This window comes from Schistocerca piceifrons, chromosome 8 (genome assembly GCF_021461385.2).
Source record: "Schistocerca piceifrons isolate TAMUIC-IGC-003096 chromosome 8, iqSchPice1.1, whole genome shotgun sequence".
Taxonomy (NCBI): Eukaryota; Metazoa; Arthropoda; class Insecta; order Orthoptera; family Acrididae; genus Schistocerca; species Schistocerca piceifrons.
This window is the reverse complement of record NC_060145.1, coordinates 153,645,610-153,668,810: the sequence shown is the minus strand read 5'-3', so window position 1 is coordinate 153,668,810 and position 23,201 is coordinate 153,645,610. Positions and strand designations below refer to the sequence as shown.

The 23,201-nt window shown below is 39.0% G+C and overlaps 1 protein-coding gene across 1 annotated transcript in view; it reads left to right on the top strand.

Annotated features, from left to right (window-relative positions):
* LOC124711953 (UDP-glycosyltransferase UGT5-like) overlaps nt 1-23,201 on the top strand; it is a 105,737-nt gene that overhangs the window by 42,303 nt on the left and 40,233 nt on the right. The window contains exon 3 of the mRNA XM_047242224.1: nt 21,934-22,526. Coding sequence (XP_047098180.1) covers nt 21,934-22,526 — 593 coding nt within the window. The remainder of the gene's footprint in view (nt 1-21,933; nt 22,527-23,201) is intronic.

The window sequence follows — 23,201 nt, the reverse complement described above, 5'->3', positions numbered from 1 at the left end:
GTAAGTGTGTCCGTCACATTTCGAGAACATTTCATTCCCTGAAGTTCCAACCAAAATTCTTCCACCCGTCGTGTTGTTTTCTGGACAGTCACTTTGTGTCCATTTAATCCAGTTAACATCTTGAACTTAGGTGCTGTAGTAATGTCACTAGACAATGCACGAATTATGCACTTCACATTTTCAGTTTTTTGCTGAATATAGCTCACCTAAATGTCCGTAGTTATTAATCAAGGAAATCGTTCATCGCGTTTACATAGATACGCTGCATAATGAATGGCATTAACAGTTTCTTTCACATAGGTTTCCGCGTAGTTGCAGAGTTAGTAATGTTCGTTAATGTCCGTGAACAGTGGTTCACTATGCAATGTCTTTTTGGCACTCGTTTTGTTCAAATTTTTACATAGTAACAGTTACACTATACATCAGTTAAAAAAATAAGTAATTATACATACACACGTCACATATTTTCTTAGCATAAACATAATATAGTTGCACATAAACATGTTTACATCATCATTACATCGCTATAGGTTATTACATTGTGTCACATTTGATTACATGAATTGCAGATATTTACATCCTCTTTAGCGGTTTTGCTGGGATATTATCGATGTTTTTTTGTGATGTCATCTGAAATTATGATAGGTTAGACACAACATTCATTACATCAGTAGGCAAGACCAGGCGTTTTCACTACTCAATAAATATTCAAAATAGTAAGAGAGAGAAAATGTTCGATTCCTCGCGTTTTGTGCGTGTGTGTAGAGTGTCTGTGTGGCCTTGACTACTGATAGATGCTTTTCGTGTTGAGAGATGTGCGTCTAATCTATTTCTCAAAGTAAAAGATCGCTTCACAGATGACGTCTGTCAGTTCGTCAGGTGTCACACCAAGTCAGTGGTACCTTCAGTAACAAATGTTCCGTGAAAAATTAATATGTCATCCACTGCTACGTAATCATAAATTTTACTTTAATATTCCGTCTTTCAGGTGGAGGCGCGCGCTCAAAGAAGAGTTCTTCTGTCTTCAACTGCGTCACTGGAACCGCTGAAATGAAAATTTCTATACTACTTATTATCTGTGTTGTAACAACAGAGTTTTTCGAGTTGCTTAGCAATATTTTGATGGGTATGACTTTGACATTATTCAGCATGAAATGCTCTAAGATCTCGGTGTGCGCATAGCCCAATAATTTTGTTAGTTCTAGGATGTTGTAACAGATACGCACCAGGATGCGGTATGTTAACAATTATATACGGTCCTTCATATAGCAGACGCCACTTAGCGTTGCGTCGTTTGAGTGCTACAGATTTATGATGAGTACGAAGTAGTACAAGCATTCCTACCTCGAATTTTTGTTTTCTTTTTATTATGTTTCTGTGATGTTTGTTTCGTATTTGTGCGTGATGTGTCAATGTAGTCAATACTTCTTTTATTTTCTGTTCAGGTGTGATTTCCTTGTCTGACAACTTAGGTAATGGTTCTATCCACTGATCGTTCTGTTTGCAATTGAACATGATCTCGTTAGGTGTGTAATTCGTATCGTAAATATTTAAGTTATTGTGTACGTCTTCGAAAAGACTTAGGTAGGACACCCAATTAGTATGTTTTGATCAAATATAGGTCCTCATGAAACGGTTTAATTCTCGGAAAAGTCTCTCAGTCGCGTTATATTGTGGACTAAACCTCGAAATAAATATACTTTTAATGTTATTGTCCTTCAAGAAATTTCTCCATTTGTACCCAGAGTAGTATGCTGCATTATCTGATAGAATTGCTTTAGGTTTTCCCACGTGCGTCAGGTAATCACTTGAGAATCTTCGTATTGTAGCATTTGCAGTGGCGGATTTTAAAGCATAAAGTTTTACATGTTTAGAAAATATATCGTAAAAAGCTAAAATATATTTGTCGCCTCCAGAGCTTGCTGGATGTGGTCCACTGATGTCAGTACACAGAATTTCCAGGGGTTTACTGGGTAAAATAGAATGTAAATCTGTTTTTGTGGATAAATTCTGAGGTTTTGATTTTTGACATATGACACATGTTTTTAGTTCCCTGTAAATTTTTCTTCTCATATTGCTAAAATAACAGTATGTACTGAGCTTTGCCAAACACTTTTTCGTCCCATAATGACCCCAAACTGAGTGTGTGTGCCAAATTAGATTACGTTCAGACTCTTTGGGAATGCATACACACCAGTTAGTAGCATTTGGATGTCGGCGGTAAAATAACACATCATTGTGTAACTTGTAATACTTAGTCAAAGGATGATTGTGTTTTTCTACCAGTAATGTTATTATCTTATACCAGTGAGGATCAGATTTTTGTAATTCAGCCATGTTTCTGCACATATCAATATAATATTGGTGATACTGCTTGTCTTGCATTAAGAGAATCCTGTAGTCATTTATACTTTCTAAGTCACTGTTGGTATCATTCATACCTTGTGGAAGTCTAGACAAAGTGTCTGCAATGGTGTTGTCCTTACCTCTTATGTACTTAATTTCAAAAGAGTAGTTCTGAAGTGTGACTGCCCATCGTGATAGTCTAGGATGTACAAGTTTACAAGTTAACAAAAATGTCAGGGCCTGGTGATCGGTGTAAATTACCGTATGTTTTCCAAATAAATAATAATTGAATTTCTTGAATGCCCATACTATGGAACGTGTTTCTAACTCAGTAGTGGAGTATGTACACTCACATTCAGTTAGAGTGCGACTCGCAAACCCAATAATTCTTATCTGTTCCTCCTCTTTATTCTTTACAACTTGAAATAAGCAACAGCCCAAGCCAGTACGTGAAGCGTCACAAGTCATACAAAAATCTAAATTGAAATCTGGATGGCTCAATATGTTAGCATTCACTAAAGCATGTTTAATTGTATTAAAGTCATTCTGGCACTGTTCCGACCAGATCCAAACTTGATTCTTTCTGAGTAGATTTAGCAGATGTTTACTGTTCAAAAGTGGTTGTGGCAAAAAACGTCTGAAAAATGAACATAGCCCAAGGAATGATTTTAACTGCTTTTTAGTTCGAGGGCTAGGAAAGTTTCTGATAGCATCTAATTTACTGGGATCCGGACGTATGCCCTGTGAATTAATGATATGTCCTAAATACTTTATCTCACTGCAACCAAACTTTGATTTTCTTAGGTTGGCTGTGACTCCAGCTTGTGCAAATTTTTCTAAAATTCTTTGAAGAGTGTCAACGTGTTCATTCCAAGATTGTGAAGCTATCAGTATATCATCTACATAGTGTGTGACTGTCTCAACTAAATCGTCGCCAAGCACGGTATCCAGGGCTGTAATGAATACCCCAGAGCTGACATTCAGTCCGAAGGGTAGAACACAAAACTGATAGGTTCGCCCCCCGAACATAAATGCAGTATATTTCCGAGAATCAGGTGTGATACCCACCTGCCAAAACGAATTAGCGAGATCTATTGTGGAAAAATATTTTGCATCTAGAAATTTCTGTAATTGCTCTTCTAAATTTTCAGGTTTTGTGTGAACCGGTAAAATTATTTCATTAATAGCTCGTGCGTCTAACACTAACCTAATGCTTCCATTTGATTTTTTGACAACAAGTAGAGGACTACAATAAGGTGAGGTGGATGGTTCAATGACCTTCCAGTCTAACATTTGTTTTAATTCTTGCCACACAGCAGGTCGTTGAGATAACGGTACGTTATATGTCTTATGGTAGAAGATCTTGTGAGGCTTAACTTGAATCTTGTACACATACGTGTTGATAACACCTAATCGTTTGGTAAAAACTTGTAAATATTTGGATAACACTTCCTGTAGTTTTATACGTTCATGTACACTGAGAGCTGTAGCTTCACTTATCTTATGATCAAGCAATGTTTTCAAGTCCATTAGCTCTGTGTCAAATGAGTGTGTTTGCATGTCTTGAATGTCTTTGTCAAGTACTAACTGAACCTTGTACCCTGTACAGTGTTTGTCATGCCTTAGAGTTCTCCTGTCCAAATCAATAATAATTACACTGCCTTTATCATTTAAAATACATTTACCTTTGGAGAAGTCTATAATGCAGTCCTTCTCGCTCATAATATCTATTCCTAATATGCAATTTGTCACAAGGTTTTGTACAACCAGGAATGGCCATTGTACGGTTCCATTACCTATTTTAACGTTTACAAAAACTTGCTTCGTAACCCTACATGACTTATTACCTAGTGCAGTAGTTATTTTACAGTTTTGGGGAGGAAACTCAGGCACAGGTTCCAATTCACACATCTTTTTATAGAAATTAAAAGACAAAACGCTCACAGCTGCACCTGTATCTAGGATAATAGTAGTTGGAATCCCACCTACTACACCAGTAGTAGATGCTAAAACAATTTCATTTGTGTTTAAACGACATTGTGTACTGTCTTGTAAAAGTTCATCTGATATATTGTTATTGTGGTTGTATCTTATAAATAAAACAGGTAGTTTTTGTTTAGAATTATTCGGCATATCATTATTCTGTTGTTCAAGTGTGGTGTCAAATAACTGATTAACATTGAAGTCGCCCCCCCAAGAATTCTTCAGCCACGACCTGGGGCAAAGTAGTGACTGTTTCTAGTTTGTTGGATTAGCATTTGTACTAGGTACTGACACAGATTGAGGTTGTGCATCAGGTGTCATTTCTATTATATTCACATTCGGATATTGCCTATTATGATCTCCAAACTTTTGCGGTTGTTGTTGCTGTTGCGCATTATAACTTACCTGTCGGTCGTAAGGTATGCTCCAATTTTGTCCTGGTGGCTGCTGTGGTAAAGCAGAGTTTGAATAAAAGTACTGATCGTTACGAGTCCAACCTTGATGCTGTCTTGGCTCGTAGTTACTATTATTTCTATTTCTGTTTGTGTTTTTGTTATTACCTTTGTATCCGTTGTTACCGTTGTAGTTATTACCGCGGTGCCTTTTGTATGGATTGCCGCATGAAATGTTATTACTGTTGTAACTATTGTTTGTGTTGGAATACGCGTGTTGATTTTGATTTCCGTACTGAGACGGCATGTGAGTTTGCTGTTTTTGTTGTACCGCGTATCCAACTGTGGGCGCGCCAGAATTGTGTTGGCAAGCCTGCATGTTTTGCATACCACTAGTGTAAACATTGTGGCTGCTGTTTTGCCGCGCGAAGCGCTGATCTTCAAGTAACACGTCAACCGAATCTAAGGCTGTTAAAAAATAATCTGAATCGTCATCAGGGATATGTAGAAGTTTTTCCTTAATGTTGAAAGGCAATTTGGCCTTCAACGCTCGGAGTATATCACGCGTTGCGACTGGTTCGTCTAAAAAATGTCCCATGTTCAAGTATTTTTCAAAATATCTGCGTAAGTTACCATTTTTACTGTTAAAAGTTTCAGGTTCTAAAATTTGTCTTCTGAGTCGCTCCTGGACGGATTGCGACCAGAATTTGTTCAGAAAAGCACGCTCAAACTCACTGTACGTGGTACATACGTCAGCTTGACTGTATGCCCAAACAGCTGCATCGCCTTGGATGTAACCGACAATATATGAAATCTTTTTCCGGTCACTCCAAGTGCGTGGAAATGCGTTACTAAAAGATTTAAGAAAAATCACCGGATGAATGGTTCGTTTTTCTGGGATAAAAATCTGAAATTGCCTGTGTTTCATTAAGCTTTCATCTTCCTTCGCATTGTGATATGGATTTGTCCCACTGTAATTACTGCTATGTCCAGCTGGCGAGTAATTACAATAATGTTGTTGTGGTTTACCATGATAATAGCTTGTGTTTGTGTTTCCACATCGTGGTATGTGTTGTAGTCGTGGTGTGTTTTGTTCTTGTGTATTTGTCGTGTGCGGAATGTGTGTATCATACTCGAATGTATATTGGTTTCTGAACTGTACATTTTGACTGATATTTTCGTTACATTCAGACTGTAGTTGATCGGTGAATTGTCTCATGGGTGCAGTGACGGATTGTACTGCGTCACTGATCAACTGTTTGTTATTAGTAATGTATTGCGCTACGGAGTCGTGCACAATTGTTGGTAAATTTTCACGTAAGCATCTATCAAAATGTTTGTCTTTGTTCTCAACCCAATCATGAAATTCTTTATTAATATTTTGAAAATGAGCTGTGGCATCTGATTGTAAGATGTCAGTCAGGTGTTGTTCAACATTGTCAAATTTATTCTGTACGTCAGTAATTCGTTTTTCAAGATTGTCATGTACTGAAGGATATGTTTGAATTTGTTCAGTAAGAACTTCACACGTGACATTAAGGTTTTTTACTTGTGTCTGTAAAAGTGCTACGTCAGTTGTAGTCTTTTCTTGTCTCGTATTAAGCTGGGAAAATTTAGTACTGAGTTCGGTCATCTGTTTGGTCAGTGTGGCGTCTATAAGTTCCACACGTTTACACAAAGTGTCATTACCTATCTTGATTGCTATGAGATCAGATTTGATTTCGTCATTTTGTGTTTTTAACTGTTCATTTTGTGTCTCTAATTGTGCCTTTAAGGTTGCCATGTTTTCGGCGTTCTGTTTCCTTATGATTGCCATATTTTCTGCGTTTTGTTTCATTAGCATTTGTAACATGTCGGCAATGTTTACCGTTTGCAAGGTCTCTGCCCCCGCCGCGTCATTAGACGTGACGTCATGCATTAACATGGGCTCTGATTGAGATTTTGAAATTTTTGTAGTGGACGGCCTATTGTCAAAATTTTCGTCAACACTTGCGTCAATGTTTGATGAATCGTCACTACCGGTTGCTGTCGTAAAGTCATTTTCTAACATTTGTCTCTCGTCCGAGTCGGATTGCGTCTGAATAGTACGTCTTTGCTGTTCCATTTTTGCGTATTGATTTCTAGTTATTACCATGCCACACGTGATATATGTTTAAAGAAAATTTTGACACTGATTTTAAAATAAAATGTAGTTGAGCATGAATCGCTCGTAGCAACAATGGCTGTCTGTTAATTTAAAAATATAAACTGAATTTGAGATTATTGGTAATGGCTGCTGGCCATGTTACATGATATCGTACAGAAGTCGGCCATATTGTACACTCGTGTATTGGTATTGTTGCATACGTTATTGTTTAGGGAAAAGTACTGAGAATGAAATTTATCACTGAAACTGTTATGCAGAAAAGAAACACTACAGAATTTACTGAAAAGCTAATACACTGAATTATACGTCTGGTCAAGCCTACCAATGCAAAGATGCTGCGTCTTACCTTATTTTGCTGGAAGTTTCATTGCGTCTTCCCGCAAAATTTCAGAATTGGAAAATATCTTCAGATTTTGTTATCTCTCATACATTGACGTCCAGGTCCAGAAAGTTGATTTTTTACATGAAACAAAGAGAACAATGTAACAAATGACAAAATAACAAGTCCGACACGCAGTCGCCAATATAAAATAAATAAAATAAATCAATAAAAAAATATATTGTTATTTAGATATTAATTATTCTATCTGTATGATGGTGATTGTAATTGTAATTGATATTTGCTTATCTGGAACGTGGACGTTTAATTATTCGGTATCAGACGCTTGACAATGGCTTTTTCGTAAAGGCAATGTTACTCGTAGTTGACCGTGAAATAAAACTGAAATAATCGGACTTCGTAATTAAATCGTTTCCAAAGACTGCTGCGGTAGGTGCGGACTCATAATCTAAATCTCAATATTTCAATAATTTGCCAGCCATGCCAATACGTCGTACAGAGGTGATTGTCTACTAAACATAAAAAAGTTACACAGTTAGTTAAATCAGATATATTCAATGAATAAGCCTACAGTTCATAATCCTACTTACTTTTATAAATATAAATTCTTTACAGAATCGAGTGCCTAGTGTGGTTGCAACTCGCAGTATTCTTCTATAACATGAAATATGGCGGTGTGCCAGACAATAAAATAAAATACGTGCTTCTCGCACCACTTCAACCAGAGCTCTCCTTTTTTTAATCAAACATAAGAGTAACGTAATTGTGCTTTTGTTTTATCAGCGACACAGCGCTGCAGTTGTGTGCCATAGGCTTTATTTATTTGTCACTGATTATTTATTTAATTAATATTTCGCGTTTCCGAGGAAACTCACACTCGGCATGCAAATGTGCCTTTATAATGTGTATCAAATAGTAGTGGCAGCAATGTATAACAGTCAATAATAGTTAGGTCAACATCACAGTCATCATGTCAAGACCAATGTTTGCCAAGCCAGATCAAATGTACTGTTGTTGAACAACTGTCAGTGAGCCAAGATATGCAAATACTTCCTCTCTTCAAAAAAAAAGTATATACTGCTTAGTGATTTAACAAAGTGTGTATAGACTATCGTCCTTCTACTTTAGTGTTCAAGTTTGCTATCTTCATCCTCCTTGTTCCATAAGACCAACAAAAAAAAATATGCATCTCACTTACTTTACCTCTTATACACCAAAACTCCAATAATCATCAGCATCACATAATCTCAATACTTCACTAATACTTCTTATGTCGATACATATAACTCTTATCATCAATATCATTTACCTTACCTCTTGTCCACAAACACTGCAATAATCATCAACTTCATATAATCTCTATACCTCAATAATACCTCTTTAATACGTCGATAAATATAAACCTTATTACCAATATCATTTCAGTTCCATAACAACTCTTTCCTCTAGTCAGTCTCCTCGAACAAGTACAGATAAAATCCTAATGCCAACCTCATCATCCCATACAATCCGAAGACACATTGCCAACACACAACCTCTGTGTAATCCATCTGACCCAAATCTTCTGCTCATTATGAATTATAAACAAAGAAATGCATACATGACCTCTAACAGACTTAGTTCGAATAACTCTCAGTAATTAAGTATGATTACGGAATGTGAATGATCATAATATTTCACAGTGTGTACACCACTTCAAGTATTATGGCCGAAGCAAACATGTGGAGTATTTCTTGTATCAAGTGTCACTTCCTATTTCAATTGCTCACGAAAAATGCAGTGTAATAACTGTCAATGGTCTAAACCTAGTAATGGTATGTCATGTCGTTAGCTTCCTTCCTATTAGCATAAAGTTATACAGCTTCCATAAAACCTCCAGCTCATGTGACTTCTATGAAGTTTCTTGTACTAATGTCGTTCGTCGAATTGTAGCAGTTCATTTTCTTATCTTAACAATATAAGGCACTGAGCGTAAGCAAAAGAAGCAATAGCGAGTAAATATACCAGTAGAGAACAGAATGTCAACAAGTGGATGCAGCACAATTCCTACAACGAGGCTCTGCCAAGCGAACAATCTATAATTAATACAGTAGTGTGACCTAAACTCTATGTTTGTACACAGTATATCAGCATTTCTATATACCAAATTAAAGAGTAGTTATGACGACAAAACAGAAATGTGTAAATATGCAATCCATACGCATAGCAGTAAACATATATCTTACGTAATAAACAGGTCATTAGCATCATATCAGCATAAGCAAATAAATGTTCATATGTAATCTTAATAAGTAAACACGAAGGCGCAAGCAGATAAATCACAAAGTATAACTTACGTACCTAAACACATCAGCACAATAAATCAGGTTACAATTATAATTAAATAAATAAGCACAGCAGGCACATAATTTAAAAAAATATGACATCAGTGAAAAAAGCATAGCAGCCAAGCGATGCATAATATATACAAATTACAACCCAGTTCATTAATAATCATTGTCAAAATCAGTTACCGTACGCAAGCACGTCGCTTCACAAGTAATTTCATAGAACATGAAATTTAGCACAAAGAATGAATCATGTAATCGCGAGCAGCAAATTACGTCTAAAGTACGTACCTAAGTGGACATATGTTACCTGAAAAATGAACTCAATTAATAGTTACCTTTTTTTTTAGTTAATCAGTTTCTTCTTCGAAATTAGATTCTTCCTGAAAATTTCTCGATAGCAAGTCGTCTTAACATCGGAGACACACAGAATTTACCTGAAGTTCTTAAATATTTTATAGAACCGTATCCTGAAAAATACTGAATGTTAATAACATAATTCAACAAGTCACTATAGCTTTATACTGAATTTAATCGGAGAAATTAAACTGTGTATTTGTTTACGGCTGTCAGTGCATTCGCACTGAGCGCTCGATCAGCTGTAGGCGCGTGACGTAGGAAGCAATTGTTCGCGGTCAACGACTGCCTTGTGCGGCGCGCAGACTTGACTGTTGCTTTGAGTATGTGCCGCCGCCAAAACACAGCGCGGTATCCTTGTACTCTCCGCATGTTTATATCTAGCTGTTGGTTTCTCAAAAGTATGTCATTCCACAAAAATCTTTACGTTTGATATATGATGTATTCCTTTAGAGCGTCGAGATTTAAGAGTTTCTACTTCGACAGTGTTATCATGAATAATTTTTCGAATTCTATATGGACCGTTATAAAGCAGAAAAAATTTGCGACACAAGCCTTTTCCTTTGTGCGATAAACGATGAGATTTAATTAACACTTTTTGACCAACTGACAAGATTTTTGAACGACCAGGACGCTTAGCTGATCTCTCTCTTCTAGTAGCCGCAGATGCAATATTGCGTAGAGCCAGGTTGACAACTTCAGAATGCTGCAGTTTCCGTGAAGGCGGAAAAGGAACGATTTCAGATATGCGATTTGTCGGTGCTCTGTTTTTTAATATCAATATAGGCGGTAAAGAAGTTGAATCATTAGGAAGTTCATTCAGAATGTTTTGAAAAATGTGAAGATACTGATCCCACGTTCTGTGATTCTGATGACAATAAAGACGACACAATTTATTGATTTCCTTCATCCATCTCTCTGAAGCATTAGATTGAGGGTGAAAAAGTGAAATGAAAATTGGTTTAATTTTACGACGCTGTAGAGTACGAAGCCAAATTTTAGAACGAAACTGTGATCCATTATCTGATATGACCTTATCAACATGACCAACTTCTTTAAGAAAATGTTTGAGGAAAGCATTAGATACTGAACGAGCTGTTGCTTTGCGTAAAGGTGTAAAACACACATATTTTGACGTCAACTCCACTGCTACGAAAATGTACGCAAAACCATTAGTAGAACGAACCACTGGACCGAACAAATCGACTGCAGCCATCTCCTTTAATTTCGCTGGAATGATAGGAAACAACGGTGCTCTGTGAGAAACTGCTGGCAGCTTAGCCTTTTGACATAATTTGCATTTGGCAAGAACAGATCTAATACGTTTTTCCATGTTACTGAAGTGGCAATTTTCCCGTAATTTACGAAAGCATTTTCTGGGACCAAAGTGTGCATAACTGAAATACGTATACCAAATCAGCTTATTAACCCACTCATCAGGAATACAAACTAACCAAACAGAGTTGTCGATCGATTTTCGTTTAAAAAGAATGTCATTGCGAACTGAATAGCATCTAGTTTCTCTGGATTAGGAAGAATACCTTCTGTAGAAATAATGTGACCGAGAAATTTCACTTGAGAACGACCAAATTCAGATTTTTCCAAGTTCACTGTAATGCCAACTCGTGCAAAGATACGTAATAATGAATCCAAAATTTTGTTGTGCTCACTCCAAGAATGTTTAGCAATAAGAATATCGTCAACATATGAAATAATTTTGTCACGAATATAAACAGGTAAAATTTCGATTAAACTACGAATGAATGCTGCTGAAGGTACAATAAGTCCAAATGGTAATTTACGAAATCACTTTTAGGTACAATTAGTCATATCAGGTTATTATTTACTTACTCACTAGATAGATTGATAGTCGAAGAGTTGGTTTGACAGATGCAAAGAATAGTAAAAGAGTAGGCAGCGGTGCAGAAAACTAAAAGAGAAATAGCACCACTACAGCTCGGGGCCCTATGCTCGCTACGGCACATATTCACTTAGAGTAGTGAATCCCCTGAGGACCTTAATAGCCGCACATAATTTCCAGTTTGTGACTTTGTGGCAAATTTGGCGGAAGTGCGTACATAAATTGATCTAACCATGCACATGGATGTATGTCATTCTTAGAATTGCGGAAGATCTTAAATTTCCGAACAGTCAAAAGGTGTTTATAGTCAAAGTTTTCGCCTCGTGGCGACAAAGACCTACCGCGCCTGTCCCAGTCCGAATGTCGATTATTGTAAAGTTCGCGCGCCTGGCGCTCTCTTGTTGCATCCCGTAAATGAAACAAATTATTTTCTTCAAGCCCCTCTGCTACCTGTGATTCTAAATTTCTTCTGCTATCTTTTCCTACAATTTCGCCTTCGATCTGTTTGACTTGCTTCCGTAATGCCTCCAATTCCCTTTTCACGCGTTCATTAAATTTTCCCTGATTTTCAACATGCTTATTTATTTTCTGGTATTCTTCGGTTTCTGCAAATGGCAATGGAGCTGTATCATCTGAATCTCTGTCCCCATGTAAACTAAGATTTGTCAGTTTATCTGAAATTTCCTCAACTCTTTCCGATAAGTCACCTATTTTTTCTTTCTGTTTATTTACGTCTTCCGTAAGTGTCGCGACTCGGGTTTCAGTATTAACACATTTAGTAGTTAACTGTTCATACTGTTGTGTTAGGTTATTTAATCTGTCATTTGGTACGGATTCTTCGATTCTCTCAACTATTCTACCTTATCTTTTGCACGTTGTAAATTTAACTCTGAAAATTTCTGTACTATCACGCGATCTCTTTCTTCCTGTTCTCTATCCTGTTCCCTTTGTCTGATTTCTACTGCAATTAATCTATTATTGTGAGCATTCAAAATTGGTTGTACTTCTTCTCTGATTTCTTTCTTTAATTCATCTTTCATATTTTTGAAACATGTCCCTATTCGTGAATCTATCCGTGTTTCCAAAGTTCCCATCTCTGTTTTAAATTCGGATCCTAACCGAGTTTCCATTGTTCCCATACCAGTTTTAATTGTTCCTATCTCTGTCTTTAATTCAGATTGAAAATTTAATATTACACTCATCAACTGCTCCATATTAACTTGTTCGAAATTCCTTTCGCCCCTAACATTTCCCACAAAACTAACTTCCTTCTGCATAGCCATAAGGCTATCTGTGTTCGATACTATTCCAGAATCTTCTGTCATTAATCTCGTATTCTGTGAATTTTCTGATTGAGAAAAATTTAGAAATGGTTCCGGACTATTTTCCCGACTTATTACATTGTTTTCAACTCCATTATCCACCATACTGTTTTCCTCTGTTGGCGAGTTCGCCATGTCAACAATTTCGTCATTCTCACTATTCATCATTTTTGCCTTTTTCATTGATCGCGTAATCATTTACAAAACATAAAAAAATTCGTCACTGTTCGAAAATCACACACAATGACTCCTTATCTCCAACAATACTATTCACACGAGATGTTTCCCTCAAACACGATTAACGAACAATTGAAATAATTGCACAAATTGTCAAACCCATAGACAAAACAACAGTTTAAATTTTGAAAAATACCTTTAGAAGAATGACAATTACCAAATCTACACATGCAATACAGACTACAATTACTAAACTCAAATTACTACAACAATACTACGGTCTACTATTTTTACAATCAGAAGAATTCCAAGGGACGATCCGAAGCAGCGGTCGCCATGTGCATGGGGGCTTAATTAAATATAAAATGATTGAAAATATTTTTTTAGTTTTTTAGTAGCTGTTATGTCCGATTACGCTGTGTCTCGTAAACGGTTGGCCCTGACTAGTATTATTACGCAATCTGACTGCAACAAACAATGTAAGAAAATTTTCGTAAACACAGTTAATTAATTAAGTCCCCAGCAACTATAAAACCTACTAAACCAAAGCACAAGTATAACTGTTCTGTATGTGGGAGTGTGACTCAACGTACATCTGGCACGGTTCTTCTTCAACAAGACAAGAATTTTTAAATACCAATTATACTGACGTGATAAAAGAAAATTACAAGTACTACAATTGCGTAAGAAAACCAGAATTAAACTCTAATACAAGAACACACGCCAGATGCTTTGTTGACTGAACCTGTAATGACTCATTATTTAAAACATGGAATTAATGAAAAAACACGCAATATTTTACCTTCATATATATTGACGAAAAGCACTCTGATCGTTACAGTATTTCCATTAGAATAACATCTGCTATCTCTCCCATCAAATAACTGCATAAAACATGGAACAAACACTCCTTAGTACCACATCTCACTCCGACTTCACGACAAGCAGTGCCCACTAGCACATCTCGGCACGAACTGACTACAACGAGCTCTGCCCACGCACACACTTCTACGAGTTCTTAACAGGCACTCACTACTACGAGCTCTGGACAAGCACTGACTACTACGAGTTCTTAACAGGCACTGTGGAGGCGGCTTAATAGTACTCTTTGGCGCAATCTCTGGCGCAGTGGCTCAGTGTATCCACCTTTCAACGGTCCGGCACACAGTTTTAATCTGCCAGGAAGTTCATATCAGCGCACACTCCGCTGCAGAGTGAAAATCTCATTCCGGGATTTCTTTTGATTCTTGGTAGTTGGTGCTGTAATTCAAGAAAATCCATGTTCTCAGTTTTGCGTGGAAAATGTTTATGGATAAATAAAAAATGAGTTCACTCATTAGTAAGTAGGATGTATGGTTAGTCAGTTAGCTAGTCAGACGATTTGTTTGACAATCAAAAGTTGTGTGGCCTCATCACCACGAAACAAACGAAACTTGTCCGAATCTGCGGAAAAATTTGATTGCGAAAAAATTTGATACAGTATTTGGGTCAACATTTGTAAAATTCTAATTCCTTTCTCTTAAACCCCACCCTACGGGGAGAGAGGGAGAGTTCTAGTTTTAGCGAATCAAAATTTGCGAACTAAATAAGTATTTTTTATTTGTCCGTAACCATTTTCCACGCAAAAATGAGAACATGGATTTTCTTAAATTACAGCGCCAACTACCAAGAATCGAAACAAATGCTGAAGAAAAAATGTACGTAGTTTCGTACGTAGAATATGATTCTGCAATAAAAAATGGGAGTTCCCATTTCAAATTTTAAAGTTGCTTCCCTCCCCACCACCAGGGAGCTCGGGTGGCGGGCTAATTTTAGCACCAGCAGATGTCCCCTTCGAAAATAATCAACTTTGGATTGTACACATTTTCCCGTGTGAAGCTTATTTTTCGAGCTATTCTGGTGTGTGTGTGTGTGTGTGTGTGTGTACTGTATAGGCCCATTACAAGTGTATCAAAATCCGTTTTATGCAATTCAGGTGTATTTTGTAAAACTGTAAAAATATGAAATGAAAACTCTCGCAACAGCATAAAAGTATATACTGAGATGACAAAGTCATTGGATAACGATAAGCACGTATACAGATGGCGGTAGTATCGCGTACGTAAGCTATAAAAGGGCAGTGTATTGATGGAGCTGTCATTTGTACTCAGGTGATTCACATGAAAAGGTTTCCGATGTGATTACGGCCGCACGACGGGAATTAATAGACTTAGAAAGCGGAATTATAGTTTGAGCCAGACGCATGGGACAGTTCATTAGGGAAATCATTAGGGAATTCAATATTCCGAGATTCACAGTGTAAAAAGTGTGCCCAAATTTCACGCATTGCCTGTCACCACGGGCAACGCAGTGACCGACGGCATTCACTTAACGACCGAGAGCAGCGGAGTTTGTGTACAGTTGTCAGTGCTAACAGACAAGCAACACTGCGTGACATAACAGCAGAAATGTTGGACGTAGGACGAACGTATCTGTTAGGACAGTGCGGTGACATTTGGCATTAATCGGCTATGGTAGCAGGCAGACCGACGCGAGTGCTTTTGCTAACATCACGACATCGCCTGCAGCGCCCCTCATGGGCTCCTAATCATATCGGTTGGATCCTAGACGATTATAAAACCGTGCCCTGATCAGATGAGTCCCGGCTTCATTTGCTAAGAGCTGAAGGTAGGGTTCGAGTGTGGTACAGACCCCACGAAACCACGGGCCCAAATTGTCAAAAGGCACTATGCAAGCTGGTGCTGGGTCCTTCATGGCGTGGACTGTGTTTACATGGAGTGGACTGGGTCCTCTGGCCCAACTAAGCGATCATTGACTGAGAACAATAATCTTCGGCTACTTGGACACCATTTTCAGCCATTTATGGACTTCACGTTCCCGAACAACGATGCAATTTTTATGGATGAAACTGCGCCATGTCACCAGGCTACAGTCGTTGGCGATCGGTTTGAAGGACGTTCTTGACAATTCGAGCGAATGATTTTCGCAATTATGGATGGCTATAGATCAGTATTTCTGGTGGGAGTCCATGCTACGCTGAGTCCATGCTACGCCGAGCTGCTGTGCTATGCCGGGCAAAAGGTGGTCCGACGCGATATTTCCAGGTATCCCATGACCTTTGTCACCTCAGTGTACATTGCATTAGAAATACTCCAACTGTGGAATAAATTCGAGTGAGGGGATGAATTCGTTCAACACAGTAGCAGATTACTGGTGTAAAAGTGAAAGATAAAACAAAACGGGCGGGGTAATACTAGGAAGCATAAAATAATATTTCCAACATTAAAGTACTCAGCAGGGAAGACTATCCAGCACGTTACACATATAAAAAAGGGAGAAAAACACAGTCACGTTCGTTTCTGACGCTACATTCGTTAGTCTTAAACGTGTTAACAGTGTAACGTAACACGCTGTGAACAAAATGGAAAGTACTAATCATACGAAACGCCCGAGTGTAAAACACAAGAGCGTAGATGAGTGTTAAAGACACACGTGTTGTTCTCACGTCGCATTTTGGGTGTTCTCTCTCTCTCGGACCTTAAAAGTTACGTAAACTTTTTCCTATGTAAAATTTATCGCAGATACTACAGTTAATTCTGAGTATCCCTAATTGCGAAAATTAGACGTATTTGTAATGTGTTGTACATTTTTCCCCTAATAACATTCCGTCCGGAAGCCTATCTGATTATTAGTGTTCTTGATCATGTTCGCTTCTATGATTGCTCCATAGAGGGTGGTCAGTAGCAGTCTTTTGTGCCGTACTGAAAAATAAATGTTAAGGAAAAAATTCGATAAGTTGCACCGCTTCCGAGTTGATTAGTATTGAACTTAGCCAATTAGATCGCTGCACACGCAAACTCAAACGTCCCGCCAGAGACGATGTCGCCAAACGCACCTTTCGTTTGGTGCCCAACACTGAAACGAGAGAGCTATACAAAAATAGGATATGGGACGGAAGTAGTGGACTGAAAGCGTGAGCAGTCTCGTGTGCTATCATCTATGTTTCCACGCTGTGAGAACAACTGATGTTAATTACGCACATCAAAAAAAGTTTTACATCACTTCGGTGCCGAGAGTTCCGTAGCCTGTACAGAAATTTGGAACAGAGATCAAAATAAACATCATCTCCGGCATTCTTATTGCTCATCAAAACCACAAATTGCATGTTGTACCCCCATACAGCGAGACCTTCAGAGGCGGTGGTCCAGATTGCAGTACATACTGGTTCCTCTAATACACAGTAGCACGTCCTCTTGCAATGATGCTTGCACGTATTCGTCGTGGCATACTATCCACAAGTTTATTAAGGCAGTGTTGGTCCAGATTGTCCCACTCCTCAACGGCGATTCGGCCTAGATCCCTCAGGGTGGCTGGTGAGTGAAATTGTCCATAAACAGCTCTTTTCAATCTGTCCCAGGCATGTTTGATGGAGTTCATTTCTGGAGAACATGCTGGCCACTCTAGTTAAGCGATGTCGTTATCCTGAAGGAAGTAATTCACAAGATGAGCACAATGAGGCCGCGAATTGTCGTCCATGAAGACGACTGCCTCGCCTAAATGCTGTCGATGTGGTTGCACTACCGGTCGGAGGATGGCATTCACGTATCGTACAACCGTTACGGCTTCCTCCACCAGCAGCGTATGTCGGCCCCACGTAACGCCACCCCGAAACAGCAGCGAACCTCCACCTTGCTGCACTCGCTGGACAGTGTGTCTAAGGCGTTCAGCCTGACTGGGTTGCCTCCAAACACGTCTGCAACGATTGTCTGGTTGAAGGCATGCATGGTGTCGTGATTGCAAAGATGAACCTCGCCATGGACGTCGGGGTGAAGTTACGCATCGTGCAGCCTGTTGCGCACAGTTTGAGTCATAACACGACGTCCTGCGGCTGCGCGAAGAGCATTATTCCACATGGTGGCGTTGCTGTTAGGGTTTCTGCAAGCCATAAACCGTAGGTAGCGGTCATTCACTGCAGCAGCCCTTCAGCGGCCTGAGCGAGGCATGTCACCAACAGTTCCTGTCTCTCTGTATCTCCTTCATGTCCGAACAACATCAGTTTGGTTCACTCCGAGACGCCTGGACATGTTCCTTGTTGAGAGTCCTTTCTCGCAGGAAGTAACAATGCGGACGCGATCGAACCGCGGTACTGACCGTCTAGGCATGGTTGAACTACAGACAACACGAGCCGTGTACCTCCTTCCTGGTGGAATGCCTGGAATTGATCAGCTGTCGGACCCCCTCCGTCTAATAGACGTTGCTCGTGCATGGTTGTTAACGTCTTTGAGCGGGTTTAGTGACATCTGTGAAGAGTCAAAGGGACTGTGTCTGTGATACAGTATCCACAGTCTACGTCTATCTTCAGGAGTTCTGGGAACCGGGGTGATGCAAAATTTTTTGGTGTGTGTGTGTGTATCTGGCGGGCATTCGAATTTGGGGGCCCAACGGCCTTTTTGACCAGCTTCTCTGCCTATTAGCTCGGAAACGGCGCAACGCATCGAATTTTTTTCTTAGCGGGTATTTCTCAGCACAACCTACCTTGCAACACCCTTACAACCTTCTCAGACTGTTTCTTACCACACTATATAGGGTAGCACCGGGTATCTGCATACCTTTTGAGACTAACATTCCTGGAAGGAAGTATGTTGCGGAGAAATGACTAGGCACAATTTAGAGAATTTTTAACAAAATGTATTTTCACTCTGCAGCAGAATGACAGGTGAAATTATACGGTAACGAAAGCAACAACGTTACAATAAACATGTGTATGCAAAGGGTCGTTTGCGAGATAATTTCGATTGTGTGCTTAAGAGTTTCCCCTCACTTCATTAAATATTATCATAGGTGATACAATTATATTGTAAATATACACTTTTCGATTAAGCTGCCATTTGATTAGTTTAAAATTTCACTCAAGTCCTACCTCAACTATAAATACAGTACTGCTTCAGCACGTTACATGGTACAATTTATTGTACACTCTACATCTACATGTACATAATTATTCTGAAGTTCACAATTAATTGCCTGCAAGAGAATTCATCGAACCACCTTTAAGCATCTACTTCTCTAGCGTTCGTCTCTCGACAGAGCGATGGACAAACGAACACTTCAATCTTTCCGTGCGAGCTCTGATTTTTCTTATTTTATTATGACAATCGTATCTCCCTATGTCTGTGGGCGCCAACAAAATATTTTCACAAAGAGGAAGTTGATGATTGAAACATCAAGAGAAGGTCCTGCCGCTGCGAAAAACGCCTTTCTTTAAGGGCTATCACCCTAATCCGTGCACTCTCTTCCTTATGTCGCGATAATACAAAAGAGCTGGCCTTCTTTGAACTCTTTTTCGATGTCCTCCGTCAATCCTATCTGATGCGGATCCGACACAGCACAGCAGTACTCCGGAAGAGTACGGAAAAGCGTAGTAGACCTGTTACATTTTCTAAGTGTTCTGCAAATAAAACACGGCCTAAGGTTTGCTTTCCACATAACATCTATGTGATTGTTGCAATTTAAGTATTCGTAATCCTTATCCCTACGTATTTAGGTGAATTTACAGCCTTTATATTTTTGTCTTTTGTCGTGAAACTGATATTTAGCCGATTCTTTTTAGTTATCTTGTGGCTGAATTCATACTTTTCATGATTTATAGTCTATTGCCAGTTTTTGCACCATACAGGTATGGTATCTAAATAATTCTGTAGTTCGTTTTTATGGTCGGATGACTTTAAGTGACGGTAAATGGCAGCATTATCTGCAAACAGTCTAAGAGGACTGCTCAGATTGTGTCCTAAATTGTTTAGGTGGATCAGGGGCAGCAGAGGGCCTACAACACTTCCTTGGGGAACGCCAGATATTACCTCTGTTCTACTCGATGACTTTAGGTCAACAGTTACGAACTGTGACCTTTCTGGCAGGAAATCACGAATCCAGTCACACAAGTGAGACGACACTCCACAGGTACGCAACTTAATTAGATGTCGCTTGTGTGTAACGGTGTCAAAACCCTTCTGGAAATCTAAAAACATGGAATCACTTGACATCCCCTCTCGTAGCACTCATTACTTCGTAAGAATAAAGACCTGGTTAAGTTTCCCAAGAATTATATTGTCTGAATTCGTGTTGGCTACTTGTCAATATATCGTTTTCTTCGAGATGGTTCATAATGTTCAATCACACTATTTGTTCCAAACTCCTACTGCAGATCGATCTTAGTGAAACGGGTAATTCAGTAGGTTACTCCTATTTCCTTTCTTGGGTACTGGTGTCAGTTGAGCAACGTTCCAGTCTTTGGGCACACATATTTCTACGAGCGAGCAGCTGTATGTGATTGCTAAGTATGGCGCTATTTTATCAATATACTCCGAAAGGAACGTGACTGGTTTACAATGTAGACCGGAATCCTTGCCTTTCGTAAGTGTCTGAAGCTGCTTCGCTAGACCGAGGAAATCTACATCTAAGTTACATAGTTGCAGGTGATTTTGATTAGAATTATGGAATATTTACATCGAGTTCTTTCGTGAAGGAATTTCGGGAAACCGGATTTCGCAACTCTGCTTTAGTGGCACTGTCATCAATAACATGACCATTGTTATCGCGCAATGAAGGTATTGATTGCGTCTTGCCACAGGTTTACTTTACATGAGACCAGAACGTCTGTGAATTATCTGTCAGATATCGAGACAGAATTTCATTGTGGAAACTATCAGAAGAATCTCCACTTGAAGTTCGCGCGAAATTTCGAACTTCCGTAAAACTTCTCCGGTCTTTGGGATTTTACGTTCTTTTAAATTTGGCGCCTGTTTAAGAATGCGTTCCACGTGTTGCCTTCTTAGTTGGATGCAGTACTGCGCTCGTCTCTGGACTGACTTAGGAATACATTTCGCAGAGCTTCACAATACTACACGATTCACTTCTCCAGTTTTTTTACCATATCAACGCGAGTGCTATCCAAGACACTATGGTGAAGTGATCTTGGCGGCCAGAGTACACTGCCTGCTCTAGCTACCCATCTTGGTATGTTTTGGCACATTAAATGTCGTCATACACCAGCAGCAAACATTCGTTGCTGAAGGGGTACATTCTCAAGCAAACCTGATAGGTCCTGGCCGGCCGCGGTGGCCGAGCGGTTCTAGGAGCTTCAGTCCGGAACCGGGTGACTGCTACGGTCGCAGGTTCGAATCCTGCCTCGGGCATGGTTGTGTGTGATGTCCTTAGATTAGTTAGGTTTAAGTAGTTCTAAGTTCTAGGGGACTGATGACCTCAGATGCTAAGTCCCATAGTGCTCAGAACCATTTGACCAATTTTTGATAGGTCCTGTGGCAGTAACCAAAGGTAACCACGTCTAACAAGTTCTCTTGCATGAGTGTTGGGCCAATGAAACGAACACATAGTACCTTCAAACACACATTCAATTACACTGACGGGAAAAATCTCAACGCCAAGCAGAAGTTGTGCGACATAAACGAACGTCCTTAGGCGTTTTTCTGTATCTGAAATATCTATTCTAAATCAATATATTTGAAGGAGTTTAATTTATTCCAACAATTTCTCCAGTAAGTTTGTGAGACATGTGAGCTGCAGTTATAGAGAGTATGTTGCTGAGTGAAATAGCATTGCATGAAGGCATTTGTGCTTTGTGAAACTTGTACCCATTCACACGATAAATTTTTTTTTCTTTTTCAGATGGGAATCGAAATGCATTCCAGACACAAAGTGCCATGGTAAACGGTTGGGTGATATATACCTTCTTGAGCTACATGGGTTCAGAGATGTGTGAGAAATACTTGCAGCATGAAGTCTTCCAAAATCTGATACACACAAAAGGAAGGAAATTCGACCTCCTTCTCATGGAATTCTTCATGAATGAATGCCTAATAGCCTACTCTCACAAATTCAATGTTCCTGTGGTTGCTCTATCTTCTTTTGGTGGATTTCCCATGACAACCGATATAGTTGGCGACCCATATATGCCATCATATGTTCCTGACACTATGTTTGAGTATACAGACCAGATGACCTTCTGGCAACGACTAAAGAACGCTTTGTTAGTGACGTACGCAAGATGCATTTACCGTCATTGGTACTATCCGAAACTTGATAAAATCGTTCACAAGTATTTCAATGATCCAACGATGCCAAGTGTATCAACCTTGCTGACCAACACGTCTCTGGTGATCCTTCAGAGTCACGTCAGCTTCAGTTACCCTCGACCCCATGTGCCCAACGTGATTGAGACCGGAGGAATGCATATCCAACAACCACAGGCGCTACCAAAGGTAAGCTTATGCTTTTCCTAAGTATTAGAAGGATTAAACAGTTATCGGAATTTGTAGTACATTGTTTTAGAGTACACTAAAAACAGTAATTGCTTGTAACTGAACAATGGTCATAATCTGTTCAGGATTTTCAATACAGTATACTGTTTCAGAACATATGATCAATACTATTTACTAATATATGACAAAAACTCACGACGTCCATTATCAGAGAAAAACCTCGTTTCGATCCTCACTATTAAGAAAGTACCCATGGACAAAATACGAACGGTTATTGCAGGTGTTCACTTGATACTGTAGCCTCAGGTTAATTCAGTCTATCGACGTTTACTTACGACTGACTTAGTGCCCGCGGTTTGGCTCGCGTTTGCTGTGTGATTTGCACAGATATTTTTCGTTTTTCTTTAATCGCATTTTTATGTTGTTCACAAATTGCTGCGCAATATAAATTTTTGTTGCTAATTAAGGTCATAGAAGCTGGTCTTTTCCGAATGTACTTCTGAACAAAAAGCTGTTCTGATAACTGGAGTCCAAGGTGTTTTAAATCATGTCTTTGCGTTCGTCTAGGTATATTTCCATAGAAATTTTCACCCCCTAACATATATTTCTTTATGTTTAAGCGAGAAGTGAAATACCAATTTTCACAAATTTAGCCTTAACATTTTTTTTTAATGC